This window comes from Emydura macquarii, unplaced genomic scaffold, assembly GCF_026122565.2.
Source record: "Emydura macquarii macquarii isolate MOO-44397 ecotype Brisbane River unplaced genomic scaffold, CSIRO-AGI_Emac_v2 contig_480, whole genome shotgun sequence".
NCBI lineage: Eukaryota > Metazoa > Chordata > Testudines > Chelidae > Emydura > Emydura macquarii.
In genome coordinates this window covers 646193-668941 of record NW_027130617.1, presented here as the reverse complement: position 1 = coordinate 668941, position 22749 = coordinate 646193, and the positions used below count along the sequence as shown (strand labels likewise).

The window sequence follows — 22749 nt, the reverse complement described above, 5'->3', positions numbered from 1 at the left end:
AATTCTGTAGTCCTCTTCTTATGCTGTTCCTTCTCCATCATTTGTTTGGTGGAAGACAGCTGAGAGCTAGATGCACCAGCCTCGAAAACTCAACATTATGCATCATTCCAGACCAAGATCCTTCTGAACTGTGTAGTTGAAGTGCAAGGTAGGCACAGCTAACTTTTATTGACTAGAAATGTATTTTAAAAATGAATAATTATTGAAAATATTTTCCCCCTATTACAGTCCAGTTTAAAAAGAGCACAAAACAGAAAGACATAGGATTTGCCATGTTGGATCAGACCCATTGGCCCATCAGATCTGGTACCCTGTTCCACACAGTGGCTAACATCAAGTATTACAAAGGATGCTTTACTAGCAGTCTCAAGCCCATAAACAAGAGAAGTACACTTGGCCCAAAACCACAACTGAATTCACCAAGAAATGCCCATCATTTCTAATGCTAGTTGCCTTAATATGTTAGAATAGAAACTACTTTGAAATTGTTTAATGGTAATTCAGAGTAGCATACTCCTTTTTAGTAGCAAGCAAGCTCAGACTTCAAAGACTGCAAAAAGTCTGCTGTTCTAGACATTGCAAACATCTGGCAAAATAGTCTAGATACACATGCTTTTCAGGCTATGACATATTTTAATTTTTTGGTCAAACACTATAAAAAGAAAAGCCATAGAGCAATACAATCCTTAACACATAACCTACTATATCAACTCTTTTTTGTTACAATGTGTAATTGTGTAGAGAGTTTTACTTTAGGTCTGAATGACTTAAATCAGTATGCAAGTGTCTGAATGTCTGAAGGCAACACTAGGAGTATGTAGCTAGGTATGTGTCTCAATAGGGTTGTGTCATATGAGAAGCCCAGAAGAATTGCTCAACATTGCAGAATAAATGAGTAACTTCTCCAGCATTGCAGTAGCTGCTGGAAATTCCAGTAATAGAATTTGTGTCCTGTATTGGGGGGCAGAGCAGGGGAAGGAAAATATTTCTAAAGTTAATATAATGCTCAAGCAAGGTGCTTGGATTAGCAGCTCTGAAGCATGAAGTCCTCTTCACAGAACAGAATGGCAGTGGCCCCTGCTGTACTATATGTTGCACTCTTGTTCTGGAGGGAATGTTTTTTAGGAGAGGGTAATTCAATTTCCATGTTCATTCACAGACTGCTCCAAAAACCCCTTCAGGCCAGAGGAAGACTTCAATGACTTCCATGAGCTATGGATCTGACTCTCAATCGTTTGACCTGCTCCCCCAAACCATTTCTCTGGCAAGCAATTTGAAGTAAGATTTTTGCAGGCTTGGGCCTACTGGGCTCTCAAGGATGCCATGTAGTGCTGAATGTGGTGAGATGGTGGTGCCTGTGATGTGAATATTTCTCTTCTACAAACTGGAGTAAGACCCCCCACCAACTCGTTTTCTACACCCCACATTTTTGCAAACATTGATCTGCTTTGTGTTCCATCTTTTCTTGTTTCCAATGGTTCCTCCTCTTCTGTTGCAGTTCCCACTATTTTAACTTGCTTACCTTCTCCTGTACTAGATAAGTATTGTCCTGCTTGTAACAAATCCAGGTGGGCTAACGTAAATCTCCAGATCAGCCATAGCACCATGAAGTCAATTGTAGTTCTGAGTATGGATCGATAAGCAGAATCTGGCCCTATTAACACTAGTTAGATGGGACAGGTGAAATCTTGGCCCTACTGATGTCAATGGGAGTTTTGCCATTGACTTCAATGGAGCCAGGATTTCACCTAGAGCTTTTAGCTAACACCATTTTCTCTCCCCCTCCCCCTTTTAAATTAGATGAAAACTGGCAGCACACAGCCTATGAGCTTTAATGAAAGTATGGCTCTAAGAATTAATGGGGAAAGAGGAGTTAATCCATTTACTAGAGATAATGAACATATTGGTTTCTACAAGATGTTACAGGTAATAGATAGATTCCAACCCCCTCTTCTTCCCACCTCACAAGCCCCCACTAAAAAAATCTCTTAATGGTTAGGTCAATTTCTTAAAGTGTATAATTGCATTATTTGTGTAAGAACAGCAGAAGGAACCAATAATATGATGTGATATGATTAATTGCTTTCTTTACCTTTACGCCTCAAACCTCTCTTACCGTTGCTTCACACAGCAACACAGTTTAAGAATTTCACAGTAGATTTAGGATTGTCAAGTTGATTTGAACTAAATTCTCTGTGCTAATTGTTTTCAACAGTATTTTAAACGTAAACATGTTATTTAAGCAATATTCCCCATAACTGCCCCTAGTAAATGATAACTAACTGCAGCTTGAAAAGTCTAGTTACTGGTTTCCATTAGATCATTGAAGTAATCTGTGTGCAATGTTGTGTTAGATTGTTAATAATAGATGTACTGGGCTTGTTTGGATTTTCTGTTTAGTATTCAGAAACTGAAAAAGTTTAAGAAAACATTCATAATGCTGAGGATACACGTAAGTGAAATATTTAATGTCCATCAGTATTCATAAAAGTTACATTTTTACATAGGGTTCATTTCTATATTATAAAAACTTCATCTTAATGAAAAGGTTTTCTGGCAAGTCTTGTATATGTTAATTAGTTTAACATATGCTTTGGATATATAGCTAAATAGCAATATAGGGTTTTAAAAAAAAAAAAAGTTCTGCAAATAGACCTCTGAACAATTACAAAACAAGAATTGGTTATCTTTACACTTGCTTGTTGTCTTGTTAAATTCAGCAGTGATTTGGACTGGGCAAAGATCAGCTCTTTCTTAGGACAGACTTTTCTTAACAGTTCAACAAATTTGTTCATTGCATAGTGAAGATGTAACCGTCTGAAGGTCCTATAAATTATACCTTTGTATTCTAAAAAGTCATTGATGGTTTTGCATACTATCCTGCATATGCTTTCCTATGCTGATTTTGTTTTGTTGTTGAGGCTGATGGAATTATTATTAATTTTTGTTTTAAATATGTCAGTTGTACACAACAAAGGAAGAGAAGAAAATGAAAAATGTAAACACCAAAGGAAATAATTTTACACTTTGCAACAATATTGCCACCTCATTCTTTTGATTTTCTATATATAACATGTTGGAAATGTACTGTACTGCTTCTTTTCAAAAAATGAATTTAAATTAATTTCAACAGTTATGTGTTTACATAAAGTTAACTATGTTTGCATCAAATAAAATGTTTATTAATGAAAGCTAGTTATTATACAAGAAACATCAAAGAGAAAATTCATCATACAGAAATGTACACTATAGGTGACAGATGGAAAAGTGCATGCAGATTTCTTTGTTTTATTTTTAAAAAAGAAGTCAGAAACAATAGTACTAAAATTACTGGGTTTTGATCCCTATGATCTTAAATGAGTGAAAAGATTTTTTTTCTCTGAATTTACAAAATGCCATTTAAACAGATATGACTAATACACATTAGCAAGCAGGTGGAATGAATGCATTCAGATTTTATTTTACAAGTACTTGTGCTTGACAAATGTGATTTTTTAAAAAAAAAATTAAGAAGAATTGTCTTCAAATAAGGGTTGGGTAGATTGCTGCCAGGTTGCTCTGGTTTTATACACAGTTTCTCTGAATTTGTTTTTAATACCACACAATTTGTTTAATCCTTTTGTTTTGATAATTAAACATCATAAAATAACATATGTTTGGTTAACATTCAGGAAACGACATTTGAGTCTTATTTATATTTTAATTTTTTTTGGCTCGATAGATTTTTTTAAATGTATGATTATCATAACCTAATATTGTCTTTGTCTTCACTGCAGTGGATTTCCGATCAAACTTTTCCCCTTCTTTTAATACTTTAGGGAATTTTCAAACGTCGGGATGTTTGGCTGTAATGCCCCAAGATTTGTTCTCCCTGAAAGAAATCATAGTGACAATTTATTAAACTACAGAGCAACCTGGCTTTTAGGGGTCTGCAATTCTAGTTTGTGTTCAATATACCTAGCATTAAATCTTGATTCATTTCATCATAATTATTTGTTATATTTTTCATGCAATTACTTTAGCTGCTAGTTATCTGATTTTTAAAAGCCTAAGATAAGGTTGCAATATCAAATCAGTGGGGCATTACTTTTCATGTGCAAAAAAACAAAAACAAAAAGGATTTAAAAAATTAAACCCTATATTGTGCCATCAATGGTAAGTACATTTACTACGAAGAAAGTGAAAACCTAAAAAGAAATCCTATTTATAATCTTGTGTTCCCATGTTTAACACCATACATTCATTCACACATACTGAAAATGCAGAGAGACACATTGATACAAGTAGACTTTAAATTAAAAAAAAAAGATGGGAAATAAAACTCCTTGGATCCAAAAAGATTTATTCACACAAATTTAATAGGATATATCACAATTGTTTGGTCCATAAATATTTAGGGGAAATAGTTTCTATACAATGCATTTATCAATAAACAAAGAAACATGGACAATTTTGCTAGACCACTTACTGTACTATAAACACGAAGCTCAATATATAAGATTATTGAATTTATCAACTATATCTGAAAGAGTGCACAACTGCTTTCTATGACATGTTTGTCCCCTCTAACAGGATACACCATAAAAAGAGTTTCAGAAATAAGAGGTAAAACAGTACAAAACTAGTGAGGTGTCAAAAGGGCTTAAAACAGTTAATTTAACAAACAACACATATATCCTGATTTTTCACAAACTTACTCCCAAGTTATAGCATAAGGCACATAGTAGAACTGAGTTATAATTAGTCTACTTAATAAAGTAGATCTATAGTACCATATATTGTTCTGTCAAAGAACAAAATTTATAAGTATCAATATTTTTACCTGTAAAAGTGTATTAATAAAGATCTCAGCCTTACCAAGGTTGTTTGGTCTGGTTAGTGGTAAATGCCCATAAGGTAATAGAAATAGGAAAAGTCACAATTTAAGCTCCATAGAAGATGATAACCATACTTGCTAAATATATAATGGCAAACACACCTTTCTTCTATTACAGTGTTAACATCTCTTCCATCATCTTTTTTTAAAAAATAAGCTACTTTTCTGTGCTAATTTTCTAAAAACCCTGAGCAAAAGTTACAATAATGCACTTTAATGTGGGCAGTGAACTGTCAATATGTAACCACACATTTATACAGCCAAAAAGGACACCTTTAAAATATATTAAATAGCCACTTTTTCACCACCAAAAGAGAGGTTTGATGGGGTCTAAAAAGTGGAGTCTATGTGCAAAGTTATTCTTAACAATCCACTAAAAGCAAGATGTAGATCTTGACTGGTTTTTTTGTTTTTGTTTCTGAGACTTTCCACAATCTAACTGTTTTTAACGACAATAAAGGGGTACAAATGAACATTCACCACTGCCCAGACCATTCAGACTTTTAGCTTAATTAAAATAAAAAAAAATAAAAAAATAAAAAGAAAGAAAAATTGCTATTGTAAACTAGGAAATGTATTCAGATCAGCATCCACAAGGGCTTCTGAGTTTATCTGCCTCAAAACTATCCACTGCCAATTCCAAATTTCAAAAGAATTCTTCTAATGCATTTTTCTTTTATACAAAAGTTAAAAAACTAAAGTATATATTAGAAATATTAATGTACTAAAGATTTAAGTTCATGTATTAAACAAAGTGTCTGATACAATCTCATGAAACTTCTAAAATAAATTCAAAATATCATGAATAAAATGTACTAAAATCAGTTTCCTTAAACATCTTAATAAATTATATTTTGCTTATTTCCATCTTCCCTGAAAAAAGCGTAATTCATCGAAAATTGCCTTAGTAATATACACATGTATGCTTTTAGAACTTCATCCTACGCTCAGTGAAGTTAATGGCAGATCTCCCACTGGCTTTAATGGGGTGGGATCAGGACCATATAGAATGAATTGTTTTCATTAATTTTTTTAGAAAAATTGTAATCCATGGCATTTCTGACAGAGAGGAAAAAATGAAATACTAAAGCTCATATACTGAATTATTCAGCCTTGGGGCCCAATCCCGCAAATAGTCAGGCACCAGAGAAACCTTATGCATATGACATGACACATTGAAATCAGTGGAACTCTTCATTTGAGTAGTTCCTCTGGTGTATACTTCAGTGCACTTCCTCACATGAGTAAAGTTATTCTGGAGCATAAGTGTTTGCAAGATCAAGGGCCATTGGGTGTGCACAATGCAGAATTCACAGACCCAGGGCCTGATCTTGCAGTCTTTACCCACACACCACTCCCATTGGCCTAATCCTGCAAATCGTCCATCCATGCCCTGCTTCCACTGATGTCAATGGACATTCCACATGCATGAATGGCTTGCAGGGTTGGAATTATTGACCTGCATGGGAATTTTGGGTGCTCAGTGAATATAGGGTCAAGCTCATAACTAACATTTATACAACAAAAAAAAAAAAAGAAAGAAAGAAGAAGCATTGACACATGGAATGCCTCTGTCTATTCCAATTCCTAATTTGATTTGTTTTGTAGGTGTTAAAAATACATAGTACGAAACATAAACGTGTATTATAAAAATAAAGTTAGAATTAGGACTCTGAAATTCCATAAATGCACATACAGTCCTGGAGCAGCAAATTATTGGCTTTAAATGAACTGTCAGAGGCTTTTTCTGATTATCAGATGGGAACATAATTTTCTTCTCCCCTCCATCCCCCCAAGATTCTGGAAATAAGTAACATACAATTTTAAGAGGCACTTATTAGAATGATTCATAACCTTTCCTTCAATTGTCTGATGAATTAAAAAGAATCCAAATACAGTTTATAGACAAAATATGTTCATTTATAATGGAGACATATTACTGCAAACTCATTTGCCAAGTGGCTGCAGATGCTACACACCAAGCTGTTTGTTTTCCCAAATATTTTGTGGGTTTATTTAAAAAAAAAAAAAAAAAAAAAGAAGAGTCTTGTAAATAATAATAAAGAAGAATAAGAATAAAAAAAAAACTCAAATGTTAGAAAAGGTTCGTTAAGGTAGTTTGTGAGGGGCTCCCGGATTCGTGGCTGTCCAAGTTAGAGGTCACTGATGTCACTACAGTGATAGTGGGATTGGTCAGGTCTGTTAAAGTGGTCGCAGTGCCGGGTGGAGTGAGAGCGCCGCTGTCTGCTGAGGGCGGTGCCGGAAGTGACGTGCCATCAGCTTTATCGACACCCCCATTCTCCTGCCGCAAAAGGTTCCTTCTGAATTTGGCTCTTGCGTTTTGGAACCAAACCTGCAAACCAATCCCAATTGATTTCTTTACCGATGTTTGCTTTTTGTTTTTGTTTTTGCTTTCATGTATTTTTTTATGTTTGTTTTTGTTTTGCAAATCAGCTAAGTAACTCAACATCTTTTTTTTGCTACTAGTTTATATCATTTCCGTCACATTAGGCCCAGCACTGTGGCTGCTGATTAATGGAACACTGAAGCACATGATGAGGATATCTTATAGCAGACTTGCAGAATCCTACTCACCCACTCATCCAAGGAGAGTAACTTTTCTGATGGGCAAGTAACGTATCCTTGGGGGTGGAGTGGGTGTTATTCCATCACCTCCGTTATCATGGGAAAGGGTGGGTGAGGTAAAGATTTTTGGGCTGGTAAATTTTTGTGACCATTTTTAAAGACTGAAGACTTAAGAAAAAGAAATTACACCATCCCCTATTGCACTGGTTATTAATATAGGTTGCCTAAATCACCTCTGCCCTATAAAACTGTGGGTTCATTTTAAATGTTTTAGGTGACATGTAACACAGACAAGCAGTTAATGCTAACAGATTCTCCTTTGGACTCAGTCACTGCTCTCCCTTTGCACACTGCACACAGCACTACATACCTCACTTTAACTTCACTGAGCTAGCACACAATATGTGGGGATTTACAATTTTTTATTTTAAACTAATACATTGAAGTGTCTTAGGTAGGGGAGTAACTAACTGTAGACTTTACAATGGAAGCCCTTAGTGATAGACATGGAAAAACGGAGCAATCTGGCCCTGGAGGATCATATCAGCCAAAGCTTGCTTGCCATATCCCAGGGAAACCCAGACTTTGCCCAACCAAGGGCCACAATGACAACTTAAAGGCAGCCCAAAGGTTGCACCTAATTCATGTAAAATGGAGCAGATTGCATCTACCTTTGCCCTTAATATAAAGGTCACCTCATAGAGACTACAAGTCCCAGGATGCATTGCTTCCCTTGCTGGGGCTTGTAGATTCTAGAGACTGATCCCTGATATCAAGGATGATGGTGATCACAAAGCACATTTTAGAATTCATTTGGATGGTGGGCTATACACTGGGCACTCCTGCCATATATTTTGTTACCCCTTAAGTTCTCTGCACCCCCCCGAGGGACACAGCAATGTTACTCTAAGAAGAAGAGATATACATATAACACTCTAAATAAGGGAAATACTATTGTATTGGCGGGGGGAGGGATTTTTGTCAAGCCTGTGATGGTGGCATCTTACCTGCAGAACTCTCTTGGTCAGACCCGTTTTCTGGGCAAGCTGCTTGAGGTCCTTGGCATCTGGGTTGTGATTGATAGCGAAGTAGGACTTCATGGTGCGGAGCTGGTGGTGTTTGAAGGAGGTGCGCATGCGCTTAGTCTTCTGGGAGGGGGGATAAGGCTGCTGGTCTCTGTCCAGGTGATCTGCCTCATTCTCATTACAACCTGATCATAAACAACATGACACAACAAGGAGTTGGTGGTGATCATGCATCACACTGCAGTAAATAAAAATAAGGCAAGTTTCCAGAATCACATACTCTTCTGGAGAAGAAAGAAGGAATTGAGCTAATGTGGTATCAGGATGGGCAGGAAGTGGGACAAATAAAAGTCAGGAGGATGGCCTTTCCCTGTTCTCAACATTTATTATTTTCCTCACACCTGCTAAAGAACCAGAATTTTGAGGGCAGACCTGCCAAGTTACACTCCATTGGCATTAATTTTCAGGTTCCGCTGGAGATGAAGGGTCTTGTTGTGTTTTCAAACAGTCATTTAAAATCTCACTTATTTAACATGCCCTAGCTTGAGAGATCAAACCAACATTTTGAATCCTCCCATATCAGCAGCAGCCAAAAAAGAGGCATGAGGTGGGAAGGCTTCTTTTGACTGACCAGTTTGTTGATAAAACTCAAAATAAATGCATTTAGACTCTCCCTAGAATTTTATATTAAAAGTATTGGGGTTGATGCCTGCAACTGGAGTTGGTACCATAGTTAGATTGGCACCTATATAGACCATTATGATGAATGACCAACCACAGAGCTAAAGATCTGCTGTGATTTGATGATGTGTAAGGCTGCTAAAGTGATTTTGAATGATAAATATATTACAGATTACTGCCCCACTGGTGTGAGTTTCATACCAGGCCTGTGGTAGCATTGGGTACCATGGTGTCACTGCCTAGGCTTGGGACAGGAATGACACAAATACCAAGAAAAGTAACAAAGTCATCATTATTTTACTTTTTGGCCTGAAAAATAATCTCATTACTTTCAGGATTATATTTTACAAAGCCAGCTCAATCATGCAGATGACAAACCTGATTGTCACATAACAAAGAACATGAATTTTTAAAACGTCTAATTTAAAAACGGTTAAGAATGTACCATGTAAATTAGCCTAGGCTTCATTAATTCTTCATTTGAATTTATTTTGGTCTACTTCCCTACAGTTGGATTTATTTACTAATCTTAGCCAACTCCCAGTCCCCACAAAAATATAAAAAGCACACTCTAAGTGCTTTGCGTTGCATCAATCAACTCTGAGACTTGCAGTGCTAAAAACAGAGGTAAAACTACTTTCAACTGCCCGAAAAATAAAATGCTCAAGCCTTCTCAGAGCTTTGCTCCCTAATGAATTAAGAGACAAGTCAACGGTAACATATGCTAACTGGACAACACATAGACAAATGATCAGGTGAATGCTCATTCAGGATGGAAGAGATTCTAGCTGCAATTACAGTCATATCTGTACTTTCAAATATAATAAACCAGTAGCTCTGAAACCATCTGGAAGTCGAAATTACCTTGGAAGTAACTTAGAACCACGTTTCCAATATTTTTACTCATGCTTTATTACACATTTACTCAACACTTTATTACACAGGTTGTCTTACTGCCTTCAATGGGACTATTTGAGCAGTTAAGTATTACTCAAGATGAACAAGAGTATCAGAATCTAGCCCTAAGAAGTTATTTTAGCCAACTGTAAGCCATTTTTTACTAAAGCATTCAAGTTATGCAGCACCCATGCCAATTTATTTGTCTGTCTATGCTCTTATAGCACATTCATCACCATGGTTTCTGAGCAGTTATTTATTATGGCTTGGCTTTTCAAAGGGGCCTAAGTCAATGGGAGATGGGCTCATAACTACCTCAGGTGCCTTTGAAAATCCCAGTTTATATAATAATTACACCAGTCTGTTCTCTAGATGGCTGAAACAGCATTGGGTGGCTTAAAATACTACATTATTGCCAGGAAAACTAGGCTATAGATCAAATTCCGGCAATACATTACTGCATGTTTCTTTGCACCATCTATTTTTTAATGACCAGTACAATACACTTTCCATTGCCAAGATCTTGCCAAATACAGTTTGCATAGTTATTACATTTACATACCGTAAGAAAGTGAGTTCTTGAGCAACAGCTGTGCAAAATATTGCCATAGAGAAAGAAAAATTACCTTGATTTTGAGATAACTTACACTTTTCAGTTTTGATGACCTTTCTATATCCCTGGGACAATTGTTCAACACAATTGCTCTCAAAATAGAAATTATTTCTAACATATAATAGCTAATGTGGATCAAGTAAACGTATTTCTAGGGCTTTTATGTGGCACTCATCACTGTAATATCTGAGTCCCTCACAAATATTAATGGCCTTAGCTTCCTAACCCTCTATAGTATTGTTAGGTTCCCATTTACATTTGAGGAACAGAGAAACAAAGAGATTAAGTGATTTGTCCTAGGTCACAAAAGAAGACTGTGTCAGAGCCAAGAATATAACCCACTTCTCCTAGATCCTACTCCAGTGCCTAGCACAATACCATCCTTCCTCATACATACACACACACACACACACACACACACAATCTAAGCAAGATTCATATAATTTTGTTTGAGAATAAACTTTTTTCTCCTTGTATGGTCAAATTGTATGCTGAATCAGGGCTAGCAACACATTTCTTTTTTTTTTTTTTAAGTTGGGGTTGCTTCCATAATGACCTACACATTTCCATAGGAATAGGATGATATTTATGGTTTGGTTAAGAAAGCATCTTATTTTATCGGAAAGGTTAGTTTGTGCCCCACTTCCAATTCTCTTCCATCTTCCATTACAGTCTAACTTTTCAAACAACAAATGGATTCCTCTGGCTAACTGCAGAGTGCAGTCTTCGAAACTTTTTCTATATTTTAACACAAATACATTATGAAAACGTCTAAGTTATGTTCTCCTAATGTCTATTTCTAAAGTTGGAGATGTTTTCATAGTGAATTACAGCTAAGAAACAAAACAATCACTGAGCACTAGAGTCCAGGTTCAGGAACCCATCAGGGTGTAAAACTGCAGTTAAACAGGTCTAAAGTCAAATATTTAGGCTTTAGCAATGATCGGGCTTCTCATAAACATAGTTCTTTAAGGAGTTTTCAGTCATCTTACAAATACTCCTGCCTCCAGATACCACTAGGGGTCACTGCCACATTCATTTAGCAATTCGAACATGTTGGAATTTGAAAAGTAGAGATAGGCTTGGAATTGCAATATTTTAGAGGTGGAAAAACTTACTGGGTCTCTTTCGTACAGAACTGAATGATATTCAGCACCACCAAAGGGGGAAAAAAGCCTTTTGCTGCCCTGCCAAATACAATTGTAAATGATATTTACTGAGGTCTTTTAAAACAAAATCCACCATGCCTGACAAAAAGACTTTCACTTCATCCTGTCTATCCCGTTCTGGTGGATTAGAGAATCAGAGCCCAGATTTCCAGCTAAACCAGTAGTTACTTATGCAAAAGGCCAGCACGTGTTGTGGCTAGTATCTGAGAGAAAGGTACCCTTGAATGCTGCCTTTTAGACTCTTCCCTGCTTTGGGAAAGGGTACATGTTTAAACACCAGATCTGTGTAAGTGTCCTACTTTCCCCATTGCTCCAAGTTCAGTTTTTGAATGCTGTGCATTTACCCTTTGGAAACAGTTACATAGAAGAATAGTTCTCAAACCTGAATCCAAAAGCGAACGAAAAAAAAAATTTGAAAAAAATCTGACTGCCTAGTGCAGAAGGTTTTTTCCCCCGAAGAACAATTATTTCGTGTCGTTTTATAACCATGAGAGATTCTGTTGCTTTCTTTGGTGTTAAAGCAAAATTGGTCAACGGGTTGGAATTACAAGCACTGGACCTTAAGTTTAGTTGCAAAATGTACTTTCTGAAGACCATGTGCCAATCCTGGGTTTTCAGTCTTTTTTCCCTACACAAAAAAAAAAATTTTTTTTTTGTAGCTTTAGCAAATCACTGACCTAGACTGAGTCCAAAGAAGCCGGTCAGAAGCGGCTTCGCTTTCCTGGGACGTTTCCCAGGCGTAAAGGTTGCGTTCCCATTTGGGTGAACTACATTTTGCCTCCTAACTGGTGTTTTTTAATCTCCTTTACAGAGAGTGGCCCCGCTACCAGTGCCTTCTACCTGGGGGACGAGGTAGGGGGAGAGAGAGAGAAAACGCCCATTTCCCTTTAAAAATATGTTTCACCGCGCCCCACACCAGCGCTCAAAGGGTTTTCGCTGTAGTCTATTTATTTTCGCCCTTCACCACGCTTCTGATCCTAACTATAACAACGTATCGCTTCTAAAATTCAGCTCATTGCTTCTCGGGGCCTGCGGCAGCTGGGATGCTCGTATGCGAATAAGGAATAACATGGAACCAAAAGGGAGCTCCGGGCTGGCAATCCACCGTTACAAGTGACGGGACTGCACTGGGCTACAGGTTCCCCTTCCGTCACCGCTTTCGGGAATTGATTAGAAACTGCTCAGCGGCCAGGGATTCCAATGTCATCTTCAATTAACACGGAACAATGAATGCACCGATTGCCCTGGCTCCGAGGGCCACGCATCAGAGGACATGAAATAGCCTCGCCCAGCTAAGCAGTTCCACGCTAAAAGCCCCTCTCTTCAAGAGCAGCACCCCCCAGAAGAAGTGCCCGGAGTTGGTCCGGGGGGGGGGAGACCTCCGCGTCTCAGTGGCAATGGATGGGTTGAGGTCCGGGGGCGGAATTCCAGGCCGGAGTTTGTGCGTTTGTTGGAGCGCGCTAGTTTTCTCCCAACTCAAAGGGACAGACAGCTTCCCTTTCCTGCGTGGTGAACAGTTCATGGCTCTTCGCTTAATTGAACCACGTTGTGACTCCGCTGGCCGTGGGATGAGGGCACCCCCTCGCCCCCCATTTCGGGACCTGGGCCCGCCATCAATAGCCTTTCCCAGTCCAACTGCAGATCACAGCCCAGAATTCCGTTTCCCATCTTAACTGGGAGTTCAAAGTCTTCCTGTCCACATAGGCAAACACAAAGCTGCTCTCCTATAACACCACTGCCCCCCGCACACACACACACACACACTCTTCTCTTTCCGCCCCACGCTGCACTTCAATGAACAAATTGAGACTCCCTAAAAACCTGCGTTTGGGATCGGTCATTTTTAAATTCGGCTTCGCAGTTAATTCTTTTGTCTCCGGGTTAGTGAAATCCCGTTTGAATCGCCCGAAACTATTTAACTGGGCGCTTTCTGGTGCAGAACTAGTTTTAAGATTTCGCTGACAAAAGGTGCTACAGTTAAAATCGTTTCAAATAAGAAAGCAGGGGCTCTTTTCTAGCGGGGCTGTTGTCTGTTCCCTTCATTGGTGCCGGAGCAGACATGCCGCTTGCTCATCTAGATTTTTTTAAAATGTTGCCGCTGTAGGGAGCGGAGAAGAGGGTAAAAAAAAATGTGCCAGCAAAATAGGAAAATATTCAGCCTGAGGAATGAGTTACAGTAACGGAGAATCTCCGGATTTACATGCACACACGTGGCCCTACGGAAATCAGACTTATTTCCTCCAGATTTGTTTTCTGTTGATCAGTTTAGGTGAGCCTAAATTGGGGTCCAAGTGGTGGAGGGTTTGATTTGCACACAATCAAAACAATAGCACCTCCCGCATTCCTTTAGAGACATGGGGTTGGGTTTGGGGATGGCGGGGGCGCTGGGAAGTGACTACCTTTGGGTGTTTGACATTCATAGAGGAAGACAGCTTTTTAGGAGAGCTGCTGTTAGCTTTCCTGCACATGCAGGAAACCCTCCGAGGCTGTGTCTGATTTTCCAGGAGTTAAGCAAGATGTGGCCTGGCTGAGCTACGGAGCATTGCCCAGCTGGAGGGGGGCGGGGAGGGGGAGTCTGAGAAGGCTCCTTCCTGCACAGTGAAAGGTTCAGGGCACCGTTCCCACCTGAGTTGTAACTGACGATGTCCACTCCTAGAGCTGGGCTTTTTCTCTTCCTGGGCCTCCCTTTCTGGACCGTGCCAGTGCCATTGAAGTAAGGCAGTGCCAGCCCCCCGCTCTTGGCAGCCAGCTCAGTGTAGCTCAGCTGAGCGGGGTATTCCCCTTGCAAAAGGGTCTCGAAATGGGCCCTGCAGTAAACCAGGTTGTCCTTCATGCCGAAGTGATCGCCCGTGGTCAGAGTCTTGTTGCAGGTGGTGCAGGTGAAGCAGCTCAGGTGATAAACCGACTCCCTGGCTCTCATGACCATTTCAGAGGCTGAGATCCCAAGGTGGCAGCGGGCACATCTCTGCACGGAGAACCTTCTGAAGGAAACAGAAAAGTGGGCATCAACCGGAAAGGTAAAGGAAAGGTGCGAGCCACTGCCCAGATCGCCCTGACCCGAACCACGCCCCGTTCCTCTGCTCTGCGGAGAGCCCAACAACAGCTGCTCCCCGAGCCTCGCAGCTGGACCCGCTTCTCCGAGAACCGCCTTCACCGTAGGCCTCTGGCCTCAGTCTGACGCCCCCCGCCTGGCTCCTTGCAACCCTTTGGGCTTGTTAGACAGTCAGCGTAGGAGAAAACGAGACCAGAAAGGGCCCGCTTTACTTTTCAGAGGCAATTGATCTGTCTGCCTGGATGGTTTTTATTACTGTTATTATGATTGATTTGACAAAATCTCCAATAGTGCCAGCGAGGATAACCGAGAAGACTCGTTCTCGGCTTTTCTCTCGTTGGCTGAGCCATGGGGAGCAGCTGTGGGGCAGAGGGGGCCCGGAATGAACCCCGGCGAAATAGAAACTCAACACATATAAACGCGAGCCCTGAAACTTCCTTCTGCCGGGGATTCTGCCTGCCTCGAGCCGGGGAACTGTGAGACTTAAACACCAGCCCAGAGGTGCAAGGAGCTGATTTGGTTTAGCAGAAAGGATGGTTTATTATACCAACAAGCGCTGCCTCTGCTATTATTTACAGCGTCTGCCCGAGCCCGGAACACTCACTCCCTGTTTCCCATTAGCTTAGCTAGCTCGCCAGTGCAGGAGGGTGACCCCATCTCTGCCCTCGGGGAACCGACCAGCAATGTACGCGCCCCAGCGAGAGCGAAACTTTTGCTGGGAACTTAGGCGGCGAGCCCACAACGCCCGGCCCCGCGACAAACTGACTGTCTACTGCTGTGTCTTACACTGCCCCATGCTTTAGCTTCGTGTCTCTTGAACATTTCGATCCGTATTTTTCCCCCGTGCGAGATTTTTCCAGGGGGGTCGCCTTTGGTGCAATTGCCCTAGCTAACGCTGACACCTATAGACATGCGGAGCCTCTGGCTGGAAGAAGCCGCGTTTGAAATCCCAGTTGGAGATGAGCGTTTTGGTCCCTGCTGTTCTGGGATGCGCATTTGAACCGGTCGGGACTGATTGCTGTACCTGTAATAATCCTCCTTGCAGTAAATACTGCCGTCCTTGGCAAAGCAGGTGAGCTCTGACTCCAAAGCCAGTTTACATTCACAGCATTTAAGACACCTGAGGTGCCATTGTTTGTCAACAGCCAGCAGGTAATATCTGTCTGAGATCTTCCCTCCACAACCAGCACACAAAGCAGGCTTCTCGGGGCTCATTGGGGGCATGTTCTGCAAAACAACCACACAAAAGTGGATGAGAAAGGAAATCAAGACAGGCGTGAGGCGAGGAATCTGGGACGGCCGCAGGAATGAAAAGCTGAGTTTAGAGAAAGAAAACCCAGCTGTCTGGGGCCTCATTTGCTCTTGCTTTTGAGGGGGGGCAGCCCATCTCCCCTGGGGATGTATTTACTAGGACACGAGGGTGTTTATCCCATCCAACCTCCTCTAACGATGTAACTTCATTTCAGTACCTGAAGGCCGGTGATTAGGCCTCACTAGGAAAGGAGAACTGGTTGTTTCATAGTCCTGGGGAAGGTACAGAGTTGGCTGTAGATTCCCCGTTAGTTTTAAAATTGCACTGTTTGGTGCCTAGGAAATCCAGACTAGTGGGTATTTTACAAGTAGGAAAATATAGCCTTGCTGCACTGGAAATTTGCATCAGTATAGACCTTCCTAATTCGAATTCCTGTTAAGTTTGAATACCGTTTAAACTGTTTAAAATCCCCCCTCTCAATGCAAATAGGCCATTTAAAGCAGAAATGAAGGGGAAAGAGAGTTCCCCCCCCCCTTCTTAAAATTAGTGCCTTTTCCTTCCATTCATAAGCTTCTTGAAGTTCCTGTTTGCCTGTGTTTCCCATAAGAAATCGCTGTAATAAGAAACGAAGAGGGAGGTTATTGTAAATAACAGACAAAGCCCCCAAACGTGCATTTAAGATAGTTGGGGTTTGATTTGGTTTTTGCTTTGTCTTATGGAAGCGGGGGGAAAATCCATCTGTTCTTATCACCGAATTCTTCTTTTTAGCTGAAAAATGCAAACCCGGTTCCATGTTTTTTCCTTTTGGCAACAACTCGCGGGATGAGTTGAAATTACCATTGCAAAACCCTCGGGAGTTTAGCGAGCAGGGGACGAGAGGCAAACCGAATAGCTCAAAGCGGTAGAGCACTTTCCCAGGCGGTTACTTTATGCCCTGCAAGTAGGAGAAAGGGGGGATCTCGCTTTTCAGAAGACATCGCATGAGTGTCCATTTCTCCTGCCGCAGGGGAGGATCACTGCTGAGGTTACAACTCGTTTGCTAAGAAAGGAGATTTGATTTCTAGACCCTTTACCGTAAGCAATAACGTTCAGCGGGGCCGTTCTCTTTTGAATCGTTAGACTTACATTTCCCTTCAAACACCGCCCCTCGCCCCGAAGAAAACAAACTATTTTGCAGCGAAGATTTCTACAGTCTGATCCGGAAAGCGCCGGGGTAAAAATGCACCTTTTCCAAATCCGGACTGTAGCCCCCTGACAAACGAAAACCAGGCTCTCCTTGCAAACGAGGCAGGAGTCAGCGGTCTGCTTCACTCTAGTGCGTTCAAACGTGGCCCTCTTATGAAACTTCAAAATATTTCCCCTCTTACGAGTCAGATGAGCACACACAGAGACATATATTAATTAGACCAATGCAAGGCTCAGCCTCCATTAGAGAGCTAGTGGAGCCTCAGAAATGCTTCTAAACTTAAGGGATGATGGGGGGGGGGAGCAGAGTCTCTCTCGTCCCCCAAACTGTGTCTATCGGGGTGCAGGTTCGTATCTTGCAGTGAGTCCCTTTAGAGGGGTGCTAGCTCTTTTCTTACCGTTTCCCGGCCGTTCATCTGCCCGCCTTTAGCCAGGCGGGACTCGGTCTTGGATCTCCTCTCCATCTCCTCCATGATTCCTTGGATGTGGCCTCCGGAGATCCCGTGGAAAAGCATGGCTGGGGGACGGAAAGGACAAGTATTTTCTTCGGCTCTGCACCCCACTATTTCCATATACAGACCCCAGAGTCTTTAGATCATCCAAAATGTCTACACCAAGGCGCACAGCACAGGCAGAGGGAGCTTGCAATTAGTGGCTTCTCTTTGCACAAGCACCGAGGGTTTCCTGAAGATGTGCAGAAAACAAACAAGGGGGAGAGGAAAAATAATACAATAAAAATTAAAAAAAAAACAAAAAACAAAAAACACAAGACACACAAGCAGGAGGATCTGTTACAGTTGGAGAGCGAGCGGGGGCTCCTGACTGAAGAGACTTGGAACTAGGGGCAGCAAAATCGTCGGGAAAGAAAATAGTTTTGAACACAAAGAAAGCAAAAAGAAGTGCTATTTTCAGCAGTCCCTGGTTGCTTTAAAGTTCCCAGTGCCTGTAGGTTGGATTTGGGACTGCTGCTTTCCGGAGCTCTGTCCAATTTGTTAAGAGACTAAAGCCAGCCCATTTTTGATAATTTAGTAGGAGGAGTTCTCTCCCTAGAGCTGCCGCTGATTTTTATTCAGACAACAAAGACCTGTCATACTTCTCTCAACCCCCTAGTGATGGGCAAGCAGTGACAAACACGCCGATTGGGGACGTGGGTGAGGTGGGATCTATACCCCCACCCTACCCCCAAAACACACACACACAGTCCCGGGAGTTCCCAGGGAACGTGTGTTACAGGGAAAAGGGGAACTCGGAGCATGCTGTGCAGGGTTGGTGAGCTGAGAAGTGCGTCGGGGACTGTTTTGGTGTGTCTCTCCCCTCCTACCCTCCACCCCCCCAACCTTTGCCCCTACAAGTGCAAGATCTTGCAGTATTTATTGTCTCCCTTTGCCCTGCTGAGCGGCTCGGGCTGACTATCCCATTCGTATGGACTTCGGGTTGAGCCCGGTTTGGGCACTTTGGTGGGGGTAGGAAAATAAGGTGAACGCCTCTGTGGGAAGTTCACCCCCTTGGCTTAGGCGGAGGTTACTGCTGGGGGGAGCGGAGCGCCTGGACCTTTGCTGTAGGGGGTTAACCCAAATATTGTCCACCACGGCAACGCTGCTGGCACATTAGCCCCCTCATTTTGGGTGGCTACTAGGCTTCCACGTGGAAGGCGTAACCGCAGACTCTCCGCAGAGATCGCCCTCTGGGGACAGCCCCGCCACTTCGCTCCTGCCCAGCCCCCTGGGGATCAGTGACCCTAACAAGCATTTCTCCCCTGCCTGTATGGCCAAGTTTCAAGTACGAGCCGTGCGAACGTCCAGCCGGGCGCAGACCCCGGTCTTTAACCCTGATCCGCACAGCTGGAGAGTGCAAGCGAACCCCAGCCGCCAGCCCAGCTGTGTCCCGCGAGCTGGCCGGGGAGGAAGGCCGCCCGCTCTGGCACCATTCCCCGGTTGCTGTTCTGCTCGGTGCACCCCTTGCCCCGGACCAGAGAAGCCCGCTGGGCGCAGGGGCTGGGTGGACAGTCAGTTCGGAGTCAGCTCCCTCTCTTCCCCCCACTTACTTTTCACACCATTCTCTGCCTTGCGTTTCCCGGGAACAGCTGCAGGCTGTTTCTTGACACCTCGATCCCTGCTGCAGGATCTTCCTGGCGGCGGCTCCGCTCCCCTTGGCTCCCTTAGGGACCTTCCACACTAAACCCCAGCATGACTCGTGAAAACACACAGCCACAGCCACACCCCAGCCCCCATTTCCTTTCCAACGCATCCCCGGGACTCCTCCCTCGCCCATGTAACCCCCAAATCAGGCACCTTCCTCCCTTCTCTTCCGCCCTCCCCCCCCCCCAAGTATGTTATTTGCAGATTGAGCGTGGCTACATTCCTCCGAGTGCCAGAATACAGCTCATAAAACACAATTTCACACAAAGATGAAGTCAATCAAGTGAAATAAGCCGGGATTTTTTTTCTCTGTTGGCACACTAGACCCTGGACAGCAGGGCTGCTATTTACTGTAAGTAATGTAATTAGCCCTTTTGGATGGAAATCAATTTTTGGTTGGTTTTTTTTTTTTTTTTTTGTAAATAGGAGAGTAATAGCTATACAACCATGCGCCAGACACAAAAGGGTATAAGGGACTCTCCCCTGAAATGGGTAGGTTCTCTCCCAAGTCCTACAGTTTCCTGAGAAGCAGTCAAGGTCTGGGGTGGGCGGGAAGGGAGAGGGGTCTTCAGAGGGTTAGGTTCTCCTCGGAGAAAACAAGTCAATTAGCACAACAAGCCAAAGAAAAAAGGTAAACAAGACGAATCAATCCGGGCTGCGGGCGCTGCGTGCAGCGGAATTTTGAAACTTTCACTGTATTCATTTCTTTATTGCCGGGATGCCCACAGAAGGCGAGAAAATGCAAAGGTTGCCTCTCCTCCTCCAAGAAAAAACAGCTGGGGGGGGGGCGGTAACATATAAGCCAGGATTTCACAGCAAGTGTGGTTAGGTGAAGCTTTAGGAAATTAATCCAGAAACAACGGTTTGGCTGCCTAATTACTAAGAATGTAATGGAAGAAAAAAATTGCTAATGGCTTAAAGGCAGAGGAGCAGCTCCACGCTCCCCAGAGGAGAGATTGAAGCGGTTTGCAGAAAGTGTGTGTGGATATATGTACACACACCTACGCGAGAGATGACCTGTGTATGCATGTGTGTGTCTCTCTCTCTATGTAACGGGGTGTGTGGTATAACGGGGTGTAGCTGTGTACGAAATGCTTTTTAAAATCTATTGTAAACAGATGAATGATATAATGGCATTAAAATTCCCGCTATCATTGTAAATCTAGTGAATTTGCCCCTGCCTAACGTGTCTCTTTATCCCCTTCCAAATAGTCCCGTAGCAGTCGGTGGTAACCAGCCATGCCCTCGCTAACTGGATAGCTTCCCCTTGCTTTTGGGATGATGACAATGATCAGTGTTTTCCCCTAAGGCCGTATTTCCCAGAGAGGAAGTTGTCTGCGTTTGGAATAGACACGGGCACAAAATTTGCCCCGGACGGAGCGTGGAGGGGACCCCAATCGAGTGTGTGTTTGTTTCTCTTCTCCAAAGCCCAGCCGTGACCCCTCGAGCCCCGTCCTAGGTGGGGCTGTTCCCTGCCGGCCTCACTGAAGCTTAGAGAGAGCAAACGCATCGCCTGGGCCCAGAGAGGAGTGGTTTGGTGAGAGCGCACCCCTGGGACCGCACTGAGAAGAAGATCTCCTCCGTGTCCAGAAACCACTACAATGCGATGCCGGTTTCCCTGCACCGGCTCACGCCTTCGTGCCCTCTCTCCCCCTGCCAGCCCGCCCCAGCGGGGTTTTAAAAACCAGCTCCCGGCCGCTTTGAGGGGAAGGGCTCTTGAAAAGTTGGAGCACTCTCTCCCGTGTCCCACATTTTGTCTGCTAATGGCTTTTCGCTGGGTTCAATGAAAACCCTGTCGGTGCAAGGAGGGGGGGGGACTTCAGAGCCAGCCAGGGCGTTTGGGAGAGAGACCAACAAGAAAAAAATCATGTGTTAAATGTCTGTCACTATCTTAGCTCAATGGCTCTGTTAGGAATAATTGGGCAGATCCCATAACAAAACTCAGAAGTGACTAAACCCCTTCCGATTGGGCTCACTTAATGAATGAGAGTCCTTTCTCTCTGCTCCATCTCCAGCAAAGGCGGCCAGGGGTTTCTTAAGCTTTTTTTCTGATTAACATCCTCACGTTGGCAGACCACTTCTGACCTAAAGCGACGCTGAAAGTGTGTTGCTAGCATCAAGCGTGACTTCTCCCTTTCCAGAAAGGCCCCCCCGTAGGCCAAGGTAAATCTATTTCAGGATCCCTAAAGAGTTCATTTCTCTTTGTAAAGTGTACGGTAACTCTGCTGCTCCCGGGCAGGTTGGGGGGTGATTGCCAGCTCTTCGAGCAAGAGGCTTCTGGTGGAGTTTGGCTGGTTTGGTTGGGTGGGAAAGCGAGAGAGAATTAATTTACAACAAATCCGATAGGAAATTTAAAATCCAATCTAACGATTATTCTCTGGGAATCGAGGTTTACCAGGGCTTAATCGAGTCTGAATTTGGTTTCTCATTTACCACGGCTTTTTTCTCCATTCTCTCTCTCTCTCTCTCTGTGGCATTTTAGGAAGGATTGCAATGTTGCTGAGTAATATTCACGCTGTTTTAATATCGTGGTCTGCGATTTCAGATTTTTCCTTTTCATAACAGAGACAGGGCGTGTCTCGGACCCTCAGACTAACGTGGTGAGACGGAGTCTATTGTTTCTGAGAGAATCCCAGGTAAAACGTTGCCCTCCTGTCTCTGTATCACAACACTGACACTCCGCAGTGGTCGCAAAATGCAACCCGTGCCTTCGCTTCAACACTTCCCACTGAACCTTCCGTTCGACTGGTGAAGCCATTTCCAGCTTTGTAATTAGCATGCGCCCGGGACAGATTTCATGCATGTGATCATTTGGATCCGTTTTGCTATCGAGACCTTATTCTTCTGGCCACGGGCTACGGTCTAAAGCCTATTAAAGCGTGAACGGATCGTGTGTTTAGTTCTGAGGGTTTCGAACAAGGTCTACAGACAAATAATAATTAAAGAGGGGGGAGGGTATTCAAGCAGGCGGGTTCTTTCAGCGGAGGAGGGTTTGCCTTCGTGTACCTTGAATCAAGCGTTTGCTTAGTTTGGGAGAATGGCACCGTGGCCACGCTCGAGGCTCTGCCGGGCTGGTTAGCCGGACCACAGACAAATCCGCCCACCGCCTCTTTCACGTGCCCGAACTTTTGGAGCAATTTCCAGTTTATCTGATTCCGGAAAATAACATTTTTTAAAAAAAAATAAATAAAAATAAAAAGCCAGCCAGAACCAGAAGCACCCTTCATCCCGATGCTTTCGGGGGTGGTGGTTAAAGTGAAACGTTTTCAAACTGG

The 22749-nt window shown here is 42.8% G+C and overlaps 1 protein-coding gene across 2 annotated transcripts; it reads right to left on the bottom strand.

The window, feature by feature from the left end:
- Nucleotides 1–2486: 2486 nt before the first annotated feature.
- Nucleotides 2487–18008, bottom strand: LHX9 (LIM homeobox 9). Of its 2 annotated transcripts, none has more exons than XM_067538227.1 (5): nt 17735–18008; nt 15924–16126; nt 14473–14828; nt 8470–8672; nt 2487–3871 (listed from the first exon to the last, which is right to left on the bottom strand). In XM_067538227.1, the coding sequence occupies exons 1-5, from the start codon at nt 17906–17908 to the stop codon at nt 3815–3817; spliced, it is 993 nt and encodes a 330-aa protein (XP_067394328.1). In that variant the 5' UTR covers nt 17909–18008; the 3' UTR covers nt 2487–3814. The 2 variants fall into 2 exon arrangements, with proteins under 2 accessions (XP_067394328.1, XP_067394327.1); XM_067538226.1 differs by lacking the exon at nt 2487–3871 and adding an exon at nt 6922–7229.
- Between the last annotated feature and the right edge of the window lie 4741 nt (nt 18009–22749).

Bases quoted from the DNA above. Each gene is read 5' to 3' on its own strand.
- LHX9 (XM_067538226.1), bottom strand. From the start codon at position 17,908: ATGGAAATAGTGGGGTGCAGAGCCGAAGAAAATACTTGTCCTTTCCGT. The intron at 16,127-17,734 runs GTAAGAAAAGAG...GTTGTTTTGCAG, and splicing joins AGATGAACGGCCGGGAAACG to AACATGCCCCCAATGAGCCC. The intron at 14,829-15,923 runs GTACAGCAATCA...TGTTTCCTTCAG, and splicing joins TGCAAGGAGGATTATTACAG to AAGGTTCTCCGTGCAGAGAT.